At 44.5% G+C, this 21,837-nt stretch overlaps 1 protein-coding gene and 1 long non-coding RNA gene across 4 annotated transcripts in view; both read left to right on the top strand.

The window, feature by feature from the left end:
• The window catches only part of LOC142602600 (uncharacterized), a 32,168-nt gene extending 13,599 nt beyond the window's left edge, over positions 1-18,569 (top strand). Inside the window, exons 2-5 of the long non-coding RNA XR_012836345.1 lie at positions 10,262-10,353; positions 12,608-13,442; positions 15,187-15,309; positions 18,274-18,569. This is a non-coding gene — a long non-coding RNA (uncharacterized LOC142602600). The remainder of the gene's footprint in view (positions 1-10,261; positions 10,354-12,607; positions 13,443-15,186; positions 15,310-18,273) is intronic.
• Positions 18,570-19,710: 1,141 nt separating this feature from the next.
• The window catches only part of HECTD2 (HECT domain E3 ubiquitin protein ligase 2), a 40,071-nt gene continuing 37,944 nt past the window's right edge, over positions 19,711-21,837 (top strand). Inside the window, exon 1 of one of the 3 annotated variants that reach the window (XR_012836344.1) lies at positions 19,711-20,556. Coding sequence is in view for 1 of the 3 variants with exons in the window: in XM_075758272.1 (XP_075614387.1) it covers positions 20,323-20,556 (234 nt within the window). In the remaining 2 variants the exon portion in view is untranslated. The remainder of the gene's footprint in view (positions 20,557-21,837) is intronic. The other 2 variants (XR_012836343.1, XM_075758272.1) reach the window with 2 other exon arrangements.

Raw genomic sequence — 21,837 nt, 5'->3', positions numbered from 1 at the left:
CTGTTTTGTAAAGCCTGGCTGCATAAATGCAGTCTGATCTTGTCTGGGGCCATGGGACCCTGCAGTTCAGCTCCCCACATGCCAGAGCTGCTGCCACCATGAGCTGCCTGGGCTTGCTGTGAAACCTTAGTCAAGTGATGTTCATCTAATCCTCTACAGGTGTTTGATAAATCCATTAGCTGGCTTGTGGCTTAGCCTGACATGCAGCAAAGATGGGAACACATGAAAGCAGAGACAATCATGTCAGCCCTTTGGAGCTGCTGTGACATGAGATGCATGCCACCACTCGTGCTGCAAAGGCTGAGGGACCTGGGCTCCAGCGCACGCCCATCACAGGAAGGAAGACGTGACAACAATAGTGCTAGCGTTGGCTGCCAGCCTGGGAAATCTACCGACCACCGTGGTCCTGCTCACCTTTGCCTCTCTCCAACACATGAACTAGGCTGGTAATGGAAACAATTTACAAGGCAATAATTTTTAATTGCTGTCACCGATTAATGGCCACAAACACAGAGGCAGAGCAGAAACTCATCTATTATTCTTCCAAGAAGTAAATACCTCAACCTTCATTTAGCCTTACAGGAAAAAAGAACCTGTTACAACGATTTATCTGAAATTTTCTGCTTGTCTGAGCAGACAGCTGATATAAAAAGATCAACACTTTCTAACAAAACAGGGCAGGGCTTGCTTTCATTTTATAAAGACAATAAAACAATCTTTGGCTTTGTACAATGAAATGAAACACAGAGAGGTAGGAATACTGGCTTTGCTGGGTCCTTCACTCAATTTCCCCCCATGTTTTCTGACCCCTCATAAACTGATTATTTTGCTATTTAGTGTAGTCATGATGGTGGGTAGGACTAGAGGACTAAGTGGATGGCATCTCTCTCCCCATACTGCATTTTTAAGACCCTTTAGAGAGTTTTCAGAACATACTTCCATCTCATGTAATTTGAACAGATTTTTTTTCTTGTAAGATTTATGACATTCTCGATTTTGACTCTATTCCTTTTGCAAATGACAATTTTTTTCATGTTGTTAAAAAGTGGCATTAGAATCAGCACCAAGCCCCAAAAATAATCTGAGGTTTTCTGGGGGAAAGCTGTAACGCAAGACAGGGAAAAGAAGTTTTCCTATGTTACTGGCCTTCTCAGGGCAGCTGAAGACTGGTATGGCATCTGATGTAATTTTATCCCAGGCTTTGCTTGGAAAGTGATGTCTTGCTATAGCCTTGATGAAGCCTGAAGTGCAGTACACAAAGATAACCCATCACCTGGCCGTCTTTGCTGCTGTGCTGGAAGAGGGGACAGGACTGACATAGCTTCTTCACTGGGAGAATCCTTCACACTGTAAATGTGGCAGATTTTGGTTGAGGTAAAGAATGCTTGAACTGTGGCACTCCTCTATTTGTGGAGCTGCTGCATGAGCATCTTAGCTGCGGCCAGAGTTAGTTCCTTTAGCTTTTAACTTGGTGGTTTGCATCTTTTAACTTCATGTCTTTCTAACATATTTAACTGTGAGTCACCTGTACTGGAGTCAATTAGATAAGGAGGTTCATTTGTGCCGTTGTTTGTATCTATTGTGGTACTTCATTGGGTTTCTAGGCTGTGTGACAGGAAGGGAGAGGTAAGGTCTGTCTTTCTCCTGCCTGCCTGTTAGCTGCGCCAGGATGGGACTAACAGCACCCAAAATTATTGCTCCAATCACGTCTGCAAAAGGCTTTGTCATCATTGCTGGGATATGATGGAAATTATCATGGGCTTGAAGCAGAGATTCAGGGCCTAGGTTTCCTCTTCTTTTTTCTACATCTGCTACAGAAAGTCCTCATATTGTGAAAGTGAATGATCATCCCTAATGAACTCTGCAGACATGTTCCTACTTGCCGCCTATGTCCTTCGAATGTCATAGCCCAGTACCGGATTAGCACCAGGATTAAAATGTGTTTCCTTAACATGGGGAAGTAGGACATCATATGAATATTACCTTTGAATTGCCTCTGGCTGTTTTTGCCAGCCATCTGTCCAAACCGTGCGACAACAATCATTTTTTTAGGCTGAATATGGTGCTCTGGTTCAGATCTGTATCGCTGTTCCCTTCCATGGGATCTAACTTGCCCCCTCCACTCTATCCAGCGCATCCCAGCACAGAGCTCTCTCAAGACATGTGAAGGGCTTAAATCACCTTTTTTTGTTGTGTGTCAGAAAGAGGAGGCTTCCACTTGGAGTGAGCCTTGCTCCATCCAGAATGGCCAGCAGCCAAGTGCTTACAGTTTATGCACCAGCAAGGCAGCAGACCCAGGGTGAAGCAAGGGCTCTGCCTGACAGGGGACAAGAACTTGGCCTGGACTTCCCACAAGTGCCTGGAATGCCAGGCTGCTCCTGTTCAGAAGGTTTCTTTATTTATACCAAACAGAGAAACTTTTTCTCTCAAAGCTACTCTAAAAAACAACTCAGAAATAATCTACCTTTCTTTGGCAACTAGTAGCTAAGAGCCTGGCAGTTTAAGTTCCCCTAATAACATCTGTGGGAAGTAGGGAAGGCCTGTTTTGTCACCATTTTACAGACCAGGAGATGAAAACAACCATCCTGCAAGATAAAATAGCCCTAACAAAACAGAGCACTGGCACAGCTCTTCTCCTAGTTGAACCAGGCCATGCATCTCTCGGTCTCGTATCCTGAGCAGCACAGGCTATAGGCAAGCATGCCAACCACTGAAACATGTTTACCTGGTCCCCCTTTGAGCTGTACCCCATCTGGATGGAAGATCTTTCCAACTTCTACCCCAGCCCATGGAACTGGATCTGTCCTCTGATGTCGGAATATGGATTCAGCAGTCAGGCTTGTACATACATTTTTAAAAGATTTTTTTTTTCCTTCTAGTATGGCAGGCTAGAAAGGCTACAATTTCTACAGGAAAAAACACATGAAGTATGCTTTTTAAAGGCCTAACTATAGTGAAGTACAGTGATTGCCAACATGTGTATCTTATTTTCAAACTGCAATCCAGCCAACTTCAGTTAATAAACTGGATCATGTATTTGTTTACAGTACTCTTTGTTTAAAAGCGAAGTCACATTTATAATAATCACATACACATGGAAGTAATTTTATTCATGTCTTATCAGTTCTTCATGCTTTTAGAATATTCCTTATTCTAGTTTCACTGAAGCAAGAATTATTTTACTTCAGAATCTTATTAAAGAAAAATTAGTGAAACAAGTTTGTTTGCTAAGTACTGCAGATGAAGTGAGAATTATTTCTGTTCAGTACCAAATGTATCCCGGGGTTTCTGCTGATGTACACCACTGGTATACTCCTTGCCTGCCCAAAAACTCAGCCATGTGCCAGGCAAGGCTTTGTAGCTGCAGCCAAGTGACCAATATCACCTTATTTTCCTTGTTTATTCCAGTCTTTCCCAGAGTGAGCGCACATTTCAAGTGTTTGACAGATCGAAGTGCTGTTGTTACCCAGCACAGCCTTGCAAACAATGGCTTTCAATCGCTCCTCTCCACATTGTCCAGATTGCATCATTCCCATGCAAATCAAGTCAAATTAATGACTTTTTAAAGTCCCTGTTACAAAAGAGTAGAAGTGTGTACATAGGAGTTCAAAGGAACAAGGACTTGCTGCCAAACCCGATGGTGAACTTAACATCATATTCAATTGTTTTTAACAGTTGCAAAACAGAATGTTCTGTTTTCCAGTTCATTAAAGTATTATGATGGGCTTAGTCTAAACTATGATTGTATTAACAGAAGGAGGTAAATAGCAATGGATTTTCTGCTGGAATATATACTTGTTCAGTGTGGTGCTTCAGCTTTCATGTGAAGAATCATTTTCATTAATCTAGTCTTTATCAAATTAAATATATTATGTTCCCTGTTTTCCTGTATTTTGCAATCCCCAAGTAAGTATTTAACCATACAAAAAGACTTTTTAATATTTCTGCCTGTTGTTGCTCCCCTAACTTCCACATTCCTAGCAAGCAGATCAACTGTGAGATAGCCTTATTCCCTTTGAGCAGTGCCTTGCTTCACAAATAGCGTCACTGACATCAGTGGATGTCCTTGTTATGTCTGGCAGCAGCTATCGAACTGCGATTTATCAGCCCAGTGAGATTCTGGCAGTTCCAACAGAGTGACTAGCCTGACAGAAGCACAGTTGTTCATACAGTTTATATGGTCACAAGCCCAACAGAAGCAGGAAAAAATGGAGTTGAATTTGGGAAGGGCTAGGGTAAAAGCTAAATATCTGTGAACACAGATATTACAATCTGGCCCTCGATCATGAACAGTGCTGTCGAATGATGTAGGACTGCTGCAGACGTTTTGTGATGCAAAATACAAAAGCAATCTTTTGCATTTGAAGATCATTTATGCACACCAGGATGCTTCATGCATACAAACATTGTTTGCACCCCAATGGCTATCTGCAGATCCCACTTCAGCTTTGTCACAATAATCGTTGCAATAGCTTGTATGGAAAAATGGAAAATTGCCTTGTTTTTTTCAGCTACAATGTCATGAGGGAGCCCCCGTGCTGTTCCCTAGACCATTCCCAGTGGCTTTTGTTATTCAGGTTCTCAATCTGAGGGTCCACCTGGATGCTCAGCTAGACTTTGAGAGTCAGGCAGAAGCCACAACAAAGGAAGACTTTCTTTCCTAATTGCAGCTAATGAGAGATGGGCTGTTGAAGGTTGAGTATGAATAAAGGAGGAAGAGGGAACTTCAAAGGGTGAGATGAAGAGCCTGGACTTTGCCTTACATTTGTTTTCCTGAGTGTGCACAGTGCATGAAGGAACTGTGGCAAGAGCCTCTGAAAGTGTGCCAGAAACACTGACGCCCCAGGAGGCAGGTTGTACGCAGGGTTGTCTTGACCTTGGCCCAGGTACATGAAAAAGATTTCCAGCTTTGTACTGTGTGTCTTTCCATTTGATCAAATGATATAAGTGTTGGGTTTTGGGGGGTGTGCGTGTGTGTGTATTTTGTTACCTCTGGGCCCCCCAGACTGTGAAATGAATACACGTGGAGGGTTGTTTGGTTTGGTTTGTTTTTTTAACTCTGACAAGAAAAGCGAGGTTTAGTGGAAACTCTCTCAGTGTCTTAACTCCGAACATGTAGGTGTCTAAGCAGACCTTGCTTCCTTGCTCAGGCAATACATACTATTTCAAACTGACCGGGAGGGTTAAATGGTACTTTGTTCATGGATACTGCTATGCGAATTGCCAGTATAGGAACTGAAGGTGGCTTTGGCTTGAAAAGAAAGGGAAGTAAGGATTAAATTTTAGTACTCGTGCTTTTTTTACTAACAAAGCCATAGCTGGTTAACTGCAGGGTTTCCAAACCCTTCTTGTCTTCAAACTGTGTCACTTCTTTAGGTGGGAGACACTAAAAAGTGAAAATGAGGTAATACTAGAAACGAGAACTTTAACTGTGATATGAAGCTAGTCTTATAGTGTTAATGCAGACAATATAGAGAAGTGACAGGGTTTGCCTTTAGTATAGGTCTTGTTGAAATAATTAGCACTAAAGAGACGAAGCTTTGAAGAACGGAGTCCTGATATCCCATGAAATATTCATTTCTGTAAGTCATTTAAATTAGAAATGTTGAAAAGGGAAATTGTTCCAAGACTTCTCACAAAGTCTGTCGAACAGTTAGATGGGAATAAGGAGGGGGAGAGGGGAAAGAAGAGTGGTTTGGGGTTTGTTTTTTTTTTTAACTTAAAACCTGAGATGTAGCTTACTGCTTATATTGTTGATGAATCCCTTGCTATTTCTCTCACGGAGTCATATGGTGCTGACCAAAACTAGGAAGGAAATATTTGAAATGTGTACCTAAGCCCCTTCTTCTGTTCCAGCAATTTGTGTTGTGGGATATAGAGTAATATGAACCAGCAAAACTGCCCGAGGTGTGGGTTAATGCAGTTCTGCAAGATTTATTACTACCCAAAACATGAGAAATTCTTCTCAGTTGACTGACTCTATAATAGTAAGATCTCAATTGAAAAAAACCATGTACTGTAGCAATGTTTGAAAAAGTTCCCTTTGTACTACTGTGTTGTAACAGGCTGCCAGCCAATGTCATCCACATGTCTGCTTGGTAGCAAAAAAGATTTTCAGCATTTCTTCTTACTAAAATGAAACATTTTATATCTATTTCAAAAGGATCCTGTCATTTTAAATTAGATCACATACATTTAATTTTACTTTGAAAAGGAAAACAAGGTTCACACCACTTACAGTTTGGCTTCACTTCATATCACTCACTTTTTCTCTCCATCTTCAAGTATCTTTCAGCAGAAACTCCACCACACCAACCAGTTTTAACCAGAATTGCTTAGATTAAATGGCCCCAAGTTTATACAGCAGAGAATGAAGGGCACAGAGCTACAACTCTACTTAAGGGAGTGCCATCAGTGGAGTTACTCACACAGCCTGGGAGCCTGGAGTCTGACTTACCACGTGAGCTGAGCTCCCACGAACCCCGAGTTCATCACAGTTAATGCTTTTGCCACAAGACTGGAACAAGCCAGGAGAACAGTCAGATAGTCATTGGAGACATTTGCATCATGAGAAAATGGAAAACTACTGAGGCACGGGTGTCTTGTGTCCTTGACCTGTGTTTTCAGTTGTACAGCGGTCTGTTACCATTAATATATTCTTAATGGTATTGTGGAGCTCCAGTTTGGATTGGAACTATGTTATCCTTGGTGCAAAGACCCAAGGGACCTTTTTTTCTTTTACTAAACAGCCTTTAGTATCATGAGGAATTTCCAAACAGATTGTAAAAAGTTATTGAGCAAAGTCCTTCTATTTTAGAAGCAGTCTTTTTGCTAGAAATCAGGAAGTTTTTATCCCCTCTAACCTTCTCTGCAAACAAATTCTTCAGATTGCTGAGTGGCCTGTAACAGAATTATTTCCTTATTTCCGTCCATTAATATTCATTTATTATCTGTTGTATCACATGTAGATTGTCAGCTTCCCTTGGGCCTGCCTTTTGATACAACATTCAGCACAACAGATTCAGGGGCTCCAGAAAGAGGGACAAGTAGCGCCTGTACAAAACTCTGCTAGCTTCTCAAGGGGGACGCTTGGAAGTGTGGATAACCATTCAAATTAATATCATTTTACCTCGCTCTTCCCCTTTCATAGGGGCAGTAAAGTGAAATATCTCCCCCCAGAGCTGTCACACCGCTGAGCCACTCTCTCTCTCGTAGTGCTCCTAAGAATGGGTACAAAGGGAGTCTCACGGAGTGTCACTTCTCATGGGCCGAATCAAAAACTGCCAGCCACTTCCTAAATGTACCATTGTTCAGGTAAGAGATGTTACCCACAACTTCATGCAAAATTCTGCCAACTCATTTTCGTAGTTTTTTTATAAGTATAGTATATATGCATATTAAAGATCATGAGGTTTTAGCTAGCTATTCACCTGAATAGCCTTAAGTACTTCATTAATAGTATAAGAGAAAACACATGAAACAACTCCTAAAGAAAACTCGCTGCTATTAAAGTTACAAAATCTTTATCTGCATATGGGCTTTGGATTGTTGATTTTGGGACCACACCTTTTAGATACAGTTACACGGCACATCTGTTTTTATAGCAAATAAATGATTACCGTGTGCAAATCTAACCCCACTGGCATTTGCATGATATTATGCTCAGCAAGACACGCAGTTCGGTGTGCTCAGCATCCCTCTTGCACACATCAGATGTTGTCAATGTTTTGGCATGGAATTCACTCAGTCCCTCTTTCTGTATCCACGCTCATGGCCCCGAGGTGCCGCGTTGCTCCTGTGGGCAGAGTGAACAGACGGTTGCATCATCCCGCTCGTGCACCTGTTCTGGATGTATTTCCTTTTCCTCTGCCTCTTCTGTGGATGCCATATTGACGCTCAGACAGAAAAGGGAGATTGAGCAGTTTAACAGCAATGTGAAGAGCATTTTGCAACGCGGGAGTACAAAAGCACAACTTTTAATGGTTACGACCAGCATTATTAAAATGCATAACAATAGAGAAACAAAAGAACAAGTTTAATTGTTTTTATTATAACTGGCAATTTACTAAGAAGCAGATTGTTGTTAATGAAACTGCTCGTTTGGGTAAAATGGGCAGGAGTTGGCTCTACAGCTCTCTAAGGCTGAAATCTAATCACTTTGGTTAATTTGTTATTTATCCAGAACATTTTGTTTATTACCTTATTGTCCTTCACAAGTAACTCTGTGTATAAATTTCTCCGCTCCCTCTCTTCTGATTATATGGTTGTAGAACCTGAATGTATCAATTTAAATAGTTCAGCAGATGCCGCTGTCTGTAACCAAAATTTCAGACAGGGTCATGGGTACTTTTTCTAAAAAGGTTGCCAGAACAACTCTCCTGTTATGGCTGCTCTCTTAAATCACAGTCATTGTGTGCCACCCAGAGTTGGGATAGCAGAGCCAGGGCACAGAGTGGGTTTGGAGGGGAGGATGAGTCACTGCGGTCCTTGCATGTCAAGCATCCCCTCCCATCTTTCCCTAGAGAGGAGTTACTTTAAATACAGCTAAAAAATAAATGCTTCTTCCCATGACAAAACACAGGGAGGAAAACATCATCTTCAGGAGCTACACAGATATGGTGTGTGGCAGAAACCTGATCCTTAATACGGTGCAAATGCTTACCTACATATGTTTTATTTACTTATGACTCACTTCTAAACAGATCATTTCTCATCCTGTGAGGGACAGAGGGGAGGAAGGGATAAAGAATGTCAACCCAGTCACAGATTTTCTTGCTGGCAATACAAAAAGGCTCACCTTAAAATGTTCATTGCTACATTTTCCCTCTTCTGTGGTGACTTCTACTGGGACTGACATTCCATCCCTCCCTCCGCATGCGATAACACTCTGCATTTCCATGCGCCCAACAGTATTTTTAGCACAAATTGCAATTCCCTAGATGGGAAGCAAAACCACAATGTTGTATCTCAGTCCAATGGTATCACTTCAGACTGCTGCCATGAGCTGGTACTTAAGTCATACATCCTTAATTATATCAGATACATACTAGGATCGCATTCTTTGCCCTGGCAGGTTGCTGTGGTATGTCATGTGTCAAATCACACCACAAGCAAAAAATATTCACTGTACCTTTTTTGGGCAGTTCTCACAAAATATAACCTACATGCACATTCCTCTTCCGTGCTGTAGGCAGCCGGGCACGAGAAGTGAATTTGGGCTCTGGATCCCAAGGGTGCCCTGTTTGAGTCTCCCCCAGGGGTTGATTCAGTCACCCTGTACAGCACCCACACCAGTGTGGTGAGTCCCTGCCGTGGAGCTGGCACCTGACCTTCAGGCACTGCACCGAGTCACTGCTGAGCCCAGGCCCTGGAATTTCTGTCCCTCACCATCTTTTCGTGAATGATTTACCAACCGTTCTTGGTTTTCCCCTAGTTTAAGCACAACCACATGAAACACTCCTGCAAACACCAGGGCAGGGGAGTAGTGAGATGCTTGGAAGTAGCTGGAGGGTGGGAAGGGTGGACAGCTGCTTTCAACACCAGAACTGGTTTATGCTACCTGAAAGCATTCATGAAACTATAGTCACTGCTGACTACCAATGGGAAGAGTAACGTACAAAAAAAAAAAAAAAAACCCAGCTTCTATTAGCTTCACTTGGATACAGGTACAGAAGAAACTCTTGGGAGCTAGAAAACTCTGGCATCAACTATGGCATCTCCTGAGGGGAAACGTTCCAGTGTGACCTGGGGTTCATAGAGGCTGAGGAGACACAAAAAGCTTTTGGCTAAGATGTGCTCCTCTGACCCATTCCCTCCGCCGGCTCGGCTCTGGGAGAGTCACAGAGCTGCTGCTGCTGCACACTGCCTGGAGCTCACACCCCGAGCACAGGGGACACGCTCAGAACTCTGGACTGAGCCAAGTGTCCCGGAGAGCCGTGCCAACCTCTGAGAGTGTGAGTGCTGGGCACCATGGCCATTCTGTGCTCCTCCCTAGCCTGTGCCTGAGCTTCCTGAAACCTCTTTCAAAGGAGAGTGCAGTGCTAAGGAAACACCAACTGATGCCCACACAGCAGCAACAGATGATGTGCGATGTGAAGATCCCTGCATTCACACAGCTCCAAGAGGGGTCTAGGCAGACACTGACACAAACATGGATTCTTCTGCCTGTATCTTTTGGGCTGTCTCATTTTTATGCACGTTAGGAAAAAATGCAGTCTCTAATTTATCCTAGCTTTGTTATCTCTCCCATCCTGTCTTTCAGGGAACTTACAAAAGAAAGAGAACAGGATGTATGTCATATTTACATTGATCTGCCCTCTCCTGCAGCTGTTGGCAGGGCACTCTGCAGGAAAGGTACTGTGTTTTATAATATCCTGGTCTTATTTTGCAGTCTACCGGAAGTCAGGTTTGTTAACTGCAGGATATGGCAGAGGGCATTTCTTTGCCTGTGCAAAATGGAGCAGATGGGTTCACCTGTGGATATGTATTTGGGTTGGTTTATTCTATGAGGGGTGGGTTTTTTACCATTCAAACAGTGTTGTAGATCACTGAACATAAGTGATCTATACTATTACCAGTTTTCTGAATTGTGATGTCTTATACTTGAATACACATACTCAATAAATATTGTGGTGGATGCAGAGCTATCCTCTGCAGTGATTACTGCAGAGGCGGAGGTTCCTGTCATCACCAGGAGGAGTTTCTTCCTTGTCCAAATGGGAGTGTTAGGGACCCTTCACAGTGCTGAGGATTTTGTCTTCCCTTTCACCATCATCATTTTGGGTAAGGTGTTCACTTCGGGTGCCTTCTCAATATTTTTCTTTATGGTGACTCTGTAAGGATAGTTCTGTTTCACCAAAAATAACTGTTACTTACACCTGTTTCCAGGGCTCACCATCCTTGGATTATTACTTCAGTGCAATTACTTGTCTTCTTATTCCTCACTGTTCAGGACTGTAACATTGGAGAATGGAGGAGGGAGGGAGGCAATACAGTAAGCTTTTGTATAGTTGAAAGAGCCAGAAAACTAAAGCATCTGCAACCACTGCATAAATAAGCCATTTGACACCTTTAAAAGCTTTAACATACTCTATTTTTGGAATAAAACTAGCATCTGTGCTGACAGCTTACATGCCAAGTTTCAGCTTGATGCAAATTTGAAAAGTCCTGAATAAAAACTGCTAAAAACTAGGAGTGTATAAACACTACCTGATCCTAACTGACATTCAAAATAGACAGTAGTTAAGCTGCAGTATTTATATAGTACACGACTTCATACCCTGGAAAGATAAAAAGTAATCTCCTTCTTTAGAAGTGCTTTACCAAGTGTACGATTGGGTCACCTGAAAGGTTATTATAAATAGAACTACTTGGCTGAATACAAATGACGTTATAACTTGGCACCACTGCCTTGGGAAGGAGCCTGTACTCCTGCAGTGCTCCCCAGCAAATCAGACACCTCTATACTCAATAGCAGTAAATTCTGCAATATCAGCTGAAAATGTGGGAGACTGTTCTATAAGCACAGCTGGTTCCCCTGTTCCCCCACTGCCAGCTCAGCCCCTTGGAGGGAGAAGGGCCATCCTCGCCCGGCTTCACCCCCCCCCACACACACCCTGCAGGAGCAGGCACCCCTGCTCGCCCCTGTCCAGGCTTTGCAGCACAGGGAGGATCTATACACATCTCCTTATTGCCTCTTCTCCTGGACAGAGGGTTCACAGAGAGCTCTGCAAGACCTTTCCTCTGCCCCTTTTCTTTTTCCAGGTGGAGCAGTGCAGGGTGGAAGACCAGGATGAGCCTATTCTGTCACTTGGATTGAAAAGGAAAATGATGTCCTGCTCACACTGCCAGCACTGGCCAATGCCAGGAGCTGAAGCCAGTCTCGAGAAAAACGCCTCCAGATTTATTTTCAGTAGAGAGTTTTCAATTTAAAGAACTGTAATAATTTATACAGGGACCTGGTACAGCTATTAGTTTTAATATTTCCTATCTATACATGAAAAGTGTTTTGTAACTACAGCCTTACTACGTGTCTCAGGGACTCCAGTGAGTATGACCCTAGTAGAGATTACGTAGAGGTGAAGATCTTCGTGAAAAACGACAGAATATTTTTTAAGGAGAATTACTGCAGGAAAAGTACAAAGGGAAAACATCTCTTAAAAATAATTATTCAGGAAGAAGTCAGATATATCAATCCTATTATCTAGACCAATGCTTTTCTTTTTTAAAGTTTCTACCACTGAAGTCAAACACCATGGTGGGGTTTTTTTATACATGGATTGTGAGTGGGGCAAGGGCAGAAAATGTCATTATTCACCACTTGGTGAACATTTCCTCTGAAGACAAAAGAAGAAAAACAGCATTATTTCTTCATTTATTATGTATATTCTGTTGCCATTACATTAGTTGTGTTTGCATCACTCCTTTTGTTCCACACACACTGAGGGGAGCTGCTTGTGTTTTATGTTGGACAAGGAGGTTTTACTAGAGTAGAAATTGTTTAGGAAGGAACAAGTTTTGAGTGAGTATTTCTGTAAAAGAAGCTAGCCACTATCCATAAAACCCATCTAGATCTTATTTACTTACATTTGTGCATTTTTTTTAAAAGGCCTTTGGGGAGTATGCTAGCGTGACCTGCCCTGGACCCTGCCTGCAGCCACGGCCAGCCCTTCAGCGTGTTCGAATGGCATCCAGGCTGCACAGCACAGGGATGCCCTTGGCACCCATCCGATCCCATAAACACTTCTGGTGCTCCTGGAAAATTATGAGTCGTGTCCCTTGCTGCCTCTTGCTGGCACACAGGGAGCTTCTGGTGTCAGAGTCCATGCTGACTGAGGATATGTCCTGAAGCTGCTGTCTTACTCCAAAGCTGCCGTGAAACCTCAGGGGTGCTCCTCAGAGGTATGGTGAACATTTCAGTATGTGTGGTAGGCCTATGCTGACACTACAGCACAGCTAGGGGTCATGTTGGGAGTTTTTCCTCACCCTTCTGTGGTTTTGTCTGTGGCCACCATAGCACAGCACGCTGTTCCTTACCTCTGCTCCCTCTCATAGGTACATCAGGCAAGCTGTTGAAAGGCAGCCAGTGGGTTTGTGGCAGCATCCAAGGGGAAATTTGCAACTGATAACAGTGTGGGAAAGTTAAGAAAATCCTGTCAAAGTGGAAAAGTTGGGTTTAGAACGGATGGTATTTATAGGAGGCAGGGGAGAAAGCCCTGGCACGCGTTTTGAAACAACTGACTTTCTCAAGTAACTTACCCTGTGCAGGGAAGAAGAGGAAGTAAACCAGCCCCGGAAGAGGGAAGGCTGAGCCTAGGAGAGCCTGGTACCTGCCTGTTTGACACAGCACCCTACAGCTACCGCTCGGTCAGGTGCCGAGCTGGGGCACATTGGTGTCTGTGCTACAGATCCACAGGTGGATCCATGCCTGGCTCCAGCTGCAGGTGAGGAGCAGGATATGGGAAGAATTGTCCTCAGAGCTTGCTCTGCCGCAGGAACAGCCCCACTAGCACTGTGGGAGAGGCTCCCCCTCCACTTTGGGTTCCTACAGGCTTGTACCAACAGATTAAAATCAGAGCTGGTTTATTTTACAGACCAGCCTGAAAAGTGTGGCAGGAAAGGAGCAGATTCATCGGCAACAGCACCCTTCAGTGGGTGGGGACAGTAGCAGCCCCAGCCCTCTGATTTTAGTTACCGTCCTATGTCTGCCAGAGGTCTTTCCTCCTTGGGACATTCAAGACCTCTCTAAATTGTTCAGGCATCTCTCCTATTTATAACAGTTAGCCATAAATAGGAAATACAATGAGAGTTAGCTAACCATCGTATTGGAAAGAGCAGGCACTGTACCCATTCCTTTTAGCCATTACAAAGGGAATACCACATACTGCATTAAAGATGTGAAATTCTCAACAGTGTTCAAGAATCCAGCTCTGAATCCTGCCCAAGCTAACATATGAGATTAATTTTGCCTATGCCATTTACCCTATCAGTTTCCAGGATACTCATGCAAATTATTGTACGCATGATCTGATCCCGCACGTATTATCCTTAAAGCTCAAAATGTAGGAATTTCTACGATGTCAAACACGTCCGTGAGCTAAGAAGTCACTTCCAAACGCCAGGAACCAGGCGCCCAGGCATGTGCGACGCTGTTTCAGCCGAGGCCGGCTCTCTTCCCGGAGCGACTCCGCGGCTGGAAACGCCGCCGTGCCGGCGCTGGAGGGAGCTGTAGCCCCGGTTACCGCCGCCTTCACCGGCACCGCGCCTTTCCGCCCAGTCCTCTTAAGCAAAGAGGATGAGCATACTGAAATTATTTACAGTTGTTATCTCTCGCTGTCACTTCAGGAATGTTCTCTTTTTAAAGAAATCAGACTAGTTTGTTAACCCGTAAGGAAGCAAAGATTAGCAAAGCCATGCTGAACAGAAATCTTAATTCTAACAGTACTTTATAATTTTATAGGTCAGATGATGACAAAGGTACAGAAGCAACTTTCTGAATTAAATGTTATATACTGCCTCCTCATTTGAACCTTCTTTAGCATGGCATACTTGTTTCTTATTTCCAGTTTGAATAGAAATTGGATAAAATTTTGTGTCTAATACCTGCCTCTATCTCATTCAAAAATAATTTTCAGATAAAGATAGACAGGTTATCTCCTAGCTTTAACTTTTTTCCCTTGCTACACCCTGGGAGAGATCATGCTACTGTTACATCTTGCAAGAGTTTAAGTGAAGTTAACTGGAATTTAAAGATTGAATAACCAACACCAACCTTCTGGGGAGAAGAAATGGAAATCTTAGTAAAAGTTGCACGGTCACTAAGCTCATTCTCTTCACTTGGTGCTGTGTCTCTCTTCTAGTGTTTGCATACACCATGTTATCACAGAAAACCTCACTCTGGACATCACTAAAATAGCCATAGTGTTTCACAGAGACTAATGATTTCTTTCAACACAAAGGTCCTGTTCCATGGCAAGGGGTAATATAATATCCAGCTTATTCAGGCAGATAAAAAAGAGTTAATCACTAACCTAAAAAATCAGCTGTTGCCTAGGCACCAGTGTCCATGAGCCTTTCACAGTTAGCTGGTACAGATGTTGTATTGCACCGGCCAGTGATGACAAGGAACCCAAAATGCAAATGCAGATAAGACAGAACTGCTGACTTCCTCTTCCTTCTCTGTACTAGGAATGCCCAAACAGGATGCAGCTCATCTGATGATGTACCTTCAATCAAAAGTTTACCATTTGCCAAAGAGAAAGATATAATTTGATATCTGCCAAGGCAAAACAACAGCTGGGTAACTTGCATGTAAGTGCCTCAGATGAAGTGGCTGAGTAGTTCTTTGCACCACTTTTCTAAATGTTTACAAACTCTTTAAAAAATCGGGCTTTCCAAGTACTGGAGGACAGCCAAATGGTGAGAGCTATAGATTAGTTCACTTAATCTTAGTCATAGGGGAAATAACATGGACCTAGCTCAGGAGAGTTTCAGTGCACCTTGCACATGTGCTCTGGGAAAAGACGGACCTTTTCTCTCTCACAGATGAAGGTATGTGACCCAGAGACTGAAAGACAGAGTAAGAGAAGCTCAAGTTTGATGTAATTTCCTATTCCCAGCAAGAACAATAAGCATAATTGGACTAGCTTGTCAGCAATGGCAGATTCACAATCATTTGGATTCTTTAGGACAAAATTCCCCAAATTTATACCTTAGTCCAACTTCAAGGGAAAAGGATGGCTGCCAAGAGGGGAGGAGAGATGAGATCGGGGTCATCCCTTACAAGCTCTGAAGCTGTGCAATCTCAGAACAGTCATGACTTGTGGGCAGACATGAACTTCCATCTTCCCTAATGGGTGATGTGGGCAGGTGGCACGAGAGAGTAGAGCAGCTCGGGAGATAGCTGGCTGGAGAGTCCAGAAGTCATGCAGTCTCTGATTTTGATGAGTCACATGGCAAGTGCAGCAAGCTCTCCAACTGAGTCTGCAGAGTAACAGGTGGATTTTGGTGGCATCTTGCCTGAGTTCTGCTAAAAGGTCACTGAAAAAGATGCTTCTTTGTAAAACATTTCCATTTCAATGAATCAGGTCTTTCTGTTGAAACCGAAATGTTTTGCTGAAAACCTGTTGTGTTGGAAAAGTCCCAACCATTTCTCTCTCTCCTACTCCCATAGAGAGGAAACGGGCTGTCTCCAGCCTTTGCATCCCCTTTTGATGTTTCAGCCATCCTGTGCTTCCCTTGTGCCCACTCAGGGTCCATCTCACAAAGCACACGTGTTAAATGGTCCAAATATTTAGTAATGGGACGTGTAAGAGATCTTCAAAAAGTATGAAGAGAAAGAAACAGTACTACTCAATAAAGGAGAGAGACACACTATAGCTGTGTGATGAGAGTGTATCACCAGCTGAACAGGAAATTCAGCCTACCATTTCTAAAGGACACAGGTCACTTCAATTCCTGAAATGCCAATTTGCACCAGGGATCTTTGATACTCTTTGACTGCAAACACCAGTACAGCATTTGAGAGCCAGGGAAAAACCCATAATGGGCCAAAACCACCCCTAATATTACTGAATTAAACCAGGGCTGATTTTGGCTATGGCTGCATTTTGACTTCTGACTACAGAGGAACATGTGAGGTACACTCAATTATTTGTCATGAAAATAGTAGCCAGGGAATTTAGCCCTTTTTTGTTTTTTTTCATTTGTGCATCACTCCCAAATGCTAGTCTCTGCGAGTGTATCTGTTACTTGTAAGCATTTACTAATCATTTGTGAACAAATGTTAGCATTTGGGTTGTTTCCATCTGTCATTCCTAGTGGCGGGCTGTGCCTGGCCACGTCATTGCACAGAGATGTGCCATTGACTTTTTCCCCTTCCTGACAACTCAAACTCTTTGGATAGAAGGAATATATTTGTGAACAATTTTAAAATAATTTGTCAAGAAGGTCTTCCGGTTGAAAGGACCAACACCCTGCTAAGGCAGGATTGTTCTCCCATAAGCACAAGAGAATATGTTCAGGGTCATAGGCACTGCCTGTGCGCCCCCGTAGTCATTCAGGGGTGTCACTGCGGTGTACGTATGCTTCTCTGAGCCAGCAGTGTGGCATGCCAGCGTGGGGTCCAGCACAGGCTGCAAACTCATCCAGGAAGCAGGGTGGATGTGTAGGCCCAGGCAGCATGTACTTGGCATGAGCAACAGTTTTTGACTGAACTTTACCTTTACCCTACTCACGAAAAAAAATACTGTGAAGTAGCTGGCACCATGTGATTTAAGATTTTTAAGCAGCTCAGAAGAGATTAAAAAAATCAAGGAAAGGGCCCTTGGAAAGATAAAGGAGGGAACATAGTAACAGTTGAGGGTGGAAAGCAACTACCAAGGTAAGGAAAAGCATTATCAGCCTTAAAGAAAAAAATGGAAATATTATGAAAGGTGATGCAAAAAAAAGCCTGTGAACACTTTCAAAATAAAGGCATTGAGTGTGCATGGCCCTTTGTCAAGGCTCCTAGGCCATCTGGGCAACAAATCCATGAAGTCTTGCAAAATGGCAGTTGCATACCTCTCTTTAGTTTTGCAAATTTTTGTACATTGTATAACCCACAAATCTTGTCTGTTAGAAGACAGACGGTCTTTATCCCATTTTCTGACTGCTCCATTGCCCGGTAGCCTGGTTTATCACTTTGGCAACAAATGATTGCAGGGTTTATGTGCATTGCCTCATTACATGCAGCACTGCTGCACCCAGCTAGCATCCATCCCTGCTAGCAAATTGAAAGCCAGTTTAGACATGCTTTTGCCAGCTGTGGTTACATCTTTGACTGCCTTGTGGATCTATGAATTATATTGAAATACTTTTAGTTACAAACCCTAGGCACCAGATGTATGCTACCTTTGTTAGAAGCAGGAAAATGCATTTGCTTCTCCTTCAATATGTGATCCTTTTACTCTTAGAAAAATACTAAGGTTTTTTAACAGTACTTTTGTGCCTATTTTCATAATTATCACAAGTCAAAATATTCACCTGAATTAGTTTAGTTCAACAGAACACTTCAGCTTCAAATAGCACAGGACAGTATTGACAGTAAAAATTGATGCTTTTGATGTTGCATTAGCTTTTTGTGAAATAATCTTAGTAGAAGGCTATTTCAGTGTTTTTGAAGCTATTGAAATCAGGCCTTCATAGCTCAATGGAATTGAAAAAAAAAGCATTATGAATTCGTTTGTATACTTGCCTTCTTACATTTCTATTTCCCTTTGCTTCATCTCTCTGCAGGCTCAAGGGAGCAGATCCTTCCATATTTCAAGTTGGCACAGCTCCACAAAACAGCTGTGCCCATTACTTCCAGTTGGGGACTGCCACTGGGTGTATAGCTGCTTGTACTGAAGTTGTTGCAATTACTATCATTATGTTATTTCTTGGCACGGGAAGGAAAAAGATGAGTGAGTGTTTGGGGGGCTTTGTTTAAGTGCAGCAGGCCACTTATTCATGCAAACCACTGAGAGCAACTGGGAAGTAAGCACAGTGAGGAATGAACTTTTTGGAAAAACAGCTCTCACATTTAACTTGGTAAGGAGACAAAGCGATTCCTTAATGAAACCTAATAAATTCCAGGTCTGCCAGTTCCTTCAAAAAGGGAAAGCATTTTTCAATGTGTTAGATTAACACTGCAGTACCTATTATGCCCTTGCTTTTATGCGGCTTACGGAGATCTTTACCACAGCTCCAACCTGCAGGAGCTACTTTTGTAATGCCAGTGCTGAGAAAAACTGTCACATGGTTTACCCCATCTGAAAAACAATTCTGGAGATTTGTTTCAAGTGGTCTGTAACGCTATTTACACTCCTTTGATCCTGAAGCTGGGAGGGGAACTCTTCTCCAGACACAAACTTAGAGTGGCCTGAAAGAAACTTGTTTTGTCTGGCAGCTAATGATTTCAAGGATTTAAATTTTATGTAGCTTAGCGCACACAAACATGGCACCTCTCGCACATGAAAGGACTCCACACCTTGGCACACCAAGTCAAAGTGGTTGCTCAGTGCCCCACAGGCAAATGCTGTATGACATCTAGTCTAGATATTGTATTGCAACCGGTTCAACATAGCTCGTCTTCTGAAGTTGATATTTTTATATTATTACAGCAAAGCTTCAGCAAGCCCGGGCTACCGCAGGGAGGCTCTGACCGCAGTATTCCCTCAGGCTTCCCGAGGCCTGTCCCAACGAAGGGCCAAGACCTGCCATTGCACAGGTTCTGGCACTGCTCTGGCTTTGCCAGCAAAACGGAGACAGGACTAAGCTTTTACACTTCATTTCTGTATTTTCCTCGTTAAAGCGTGACTTGAAGCTGTGATGGAGGTACCACGAGGTGACAGGGTGGTGTGAGAGGTGCCACTAACAGCACAGTCCCTGCCAGCGGTGCAACACCAGCCCGGTGTGAAGGAGGAGCGGGAGTGCCGTGCTGGTACCCACCCCGAGATCCCTTGGCCACAGTTTTATATTTATTATTCGTCTATTTACTTGGAGCCATGCCCCGGTCCGGCCTGCCCCCGCGGCCCTGCAAGAGGCCGCTCCTCGCTCGCGGGGGACAGGGGAGATCCTGGCCGGCAGAAGCATCGCTTCGTGGGGCTGCGGGTGCTGCAGGGCGCCTCGCCACCCCCGGGGCCCGGCGGTGCCCCCACCCCGCCCCAGCGAGCGAAGACACCCCCGGGGAGCGGCCGCAGCGTAGCGCTCGCCCCTCGCCATCGCGGCTGCGCAGAGGGCGGGGGAGAGCCCCGGTTCCCGTACGCCCGGCGCCGCCTGGCCAGCACCGCGGCTTTTCCTGAGCTACGGAGTTTCCGTAACCGTGTCCTCCGCTGCCCCCGCGCAGCGCCCCCGGTCGCCAAGCGCGTTTCTATGAGCCGCCTATAAACAACATGGCGGCCGCGCCCCCTCTTCCTGCCCGCGGTCTGTAGGTGGCGCGGTGGCTGAGGGGGCGCAAGGGCAGCGGGTCCGGCGGCGCCGGCAGCCTCCGCTCCGCTGCGTCCCGCACTCCCCTTCCTTGCCGGGGCCGCGGCGGCAGGGCCGCGCTCCGCCCCGCCGTGCGGGGGTGTCTGAGCGCCCGGGAGCAGCCCGGCTGCTGCATTGCCGCGGCGGCCCCGCGCGGAGCGGTGCGGAGCAGAGCGGCGGCACTGGGGGTGCCCGCGGGGGCTCCTCGGAGGGGCTCGGGGGCGGCGGGTGGGAGGAGGAGGAGGAGGAGAAGAAGAAGAGGGCGCGGAAGCTCGAGTGCCGGCGGGGGCTGAGGGGCTGCCGTGAGGAGACAGGCGCGGGGCGGCCGGGAGCGGGGCCATGTCGCTGCAGAGCCCGCCGGCGGCCACGGCTGCCGCCGACCTCCCCCCGGGCCCCGGCGCGGGGCTCCCGCCGGGCGCGGAGCTGAACCAGGGCAGCGCTGCGCCTCTGTCAGCCGAGGAGGGTGGCGAGGATGAGGAAGAAGAGGAGGAAGAAGGGGAGAAAGAAAAGGAGAAAGAAACGGAGCGGGAGGAACTGCTGCCCATCCCGTCGGCATCCAGCGCGGCGGCCGGGGTAGGTCTCCTGCGGTGCCCGGCGGGGCCGAGCGACCCGGGCTGCCGCCCGCCGGGCCCCGGCCACGGGGAGCGGGACCGTCTTTGCGGTCCCCGGTGTCATTCGCTCTGTTTGCCGTTTTATTCGGGGATGGGGGGGGGGGGGGGGGGGAAGCATCATGTTCATTTTCTTTCATATTCTTTTCCGTTGAGAGGCTTTCATTCAAGTTTCTTAAAAATAACAAGTGCATCTGTAAGCAGTGACATAATGAAGCTATAAATTCTTCATCTACTTATAGTTCTTTAACATTTTACAACGGTGTGCTCTTTTGGGTTAGTCATGACTGAGGGTTTGCAGCATTGTGAATGTTCGTTAAGGGTTTTCGGGGGTGGAGGGTTTCAGCTCTTAATACACTTAATAGCAAGAGAGCTAGCTGGAAAATACTTTGTATTGTTAACTTTTTCTTAAAAGGTAAAAACCAGAAGGTTTTTTACATTGTGTTGAAGCAAAGATGATGAAACATTTCGATAATTGATGAATGAGTTAACACGGGTAAAAAACTGTGAGAAGGATATTTGCCAGAATAATTTTATTTTAGAAACCTCATTTAAGATTTTTAATTTTACTGGAGTTATGATTTTCTTTCTGCTGACCATACAATATTACGAAACATAAAATTTTCCTGGCATGAGTTGAATATCTTGTGTAGCACGATGTTAAAGCTTGCTGTAACTTACTTCAGACCAACAACAGAGCAAAAATTTTACCAATCCTGTAGTAAGTAATATAGTTATGAGATTTAATTCAACAGTACTGATAAGTATCTGACAAGTATCTGACTTGCTAGAAATTATCATTTTGCATAATTTGAGTTGAAAAGATTGAGCATCTAATGTTTATGACTGTCATGAAATAATGTAATGTTAGACAAAGTAATCGTAGGCAAACTGCAAACTCCTTAGAGCAATTCTGCCAATTTTATGTTTTGCCTATGATGTTCCAATTTTCTGAAAGACTTTCAGCTTTGCAAATCTGCCTGAATGTGGAAGAATGTGTTTGTTCTTGTGATTCAAATACAGATTTGGTGGGAGAAGTCTGTAATGGACAAGTGCCCGGGAGTTATTTGTATCTTTGAAAATTTCCACTTCAGACTTTGAATGGCAAACACAGTCCCTTAAAATAAAGATATGAGTGCTGATCTAAAATGTGTCAGGCTTAGCTCAGCTAATGAAAAGCGTGTGCAACTGGGCAGCCATGTAGAATTCCCACTGCCTTAAAGAATCAGGAGAACTTGTTTGTAGC

The sequence above is a fragment of the Balearica regulorum genome, chromosome 7 (genome assembly GCF_011004875.1).
Source record: "Balearica regulorum gibbericeps isolate bBalReg1 chromosome 7, bBalReg1.pri, whole genome shotgun sequence".
NCBI lineage: Eukaryota > Metazoa > Chordata > Aves > Gruiformes > Gruidae > Balearica > Balearica regulorum.
Note: the sequence above shows the minus strand (reverse complement) of the source record. Positions and strands in the feature narration are given on the sequence as shown.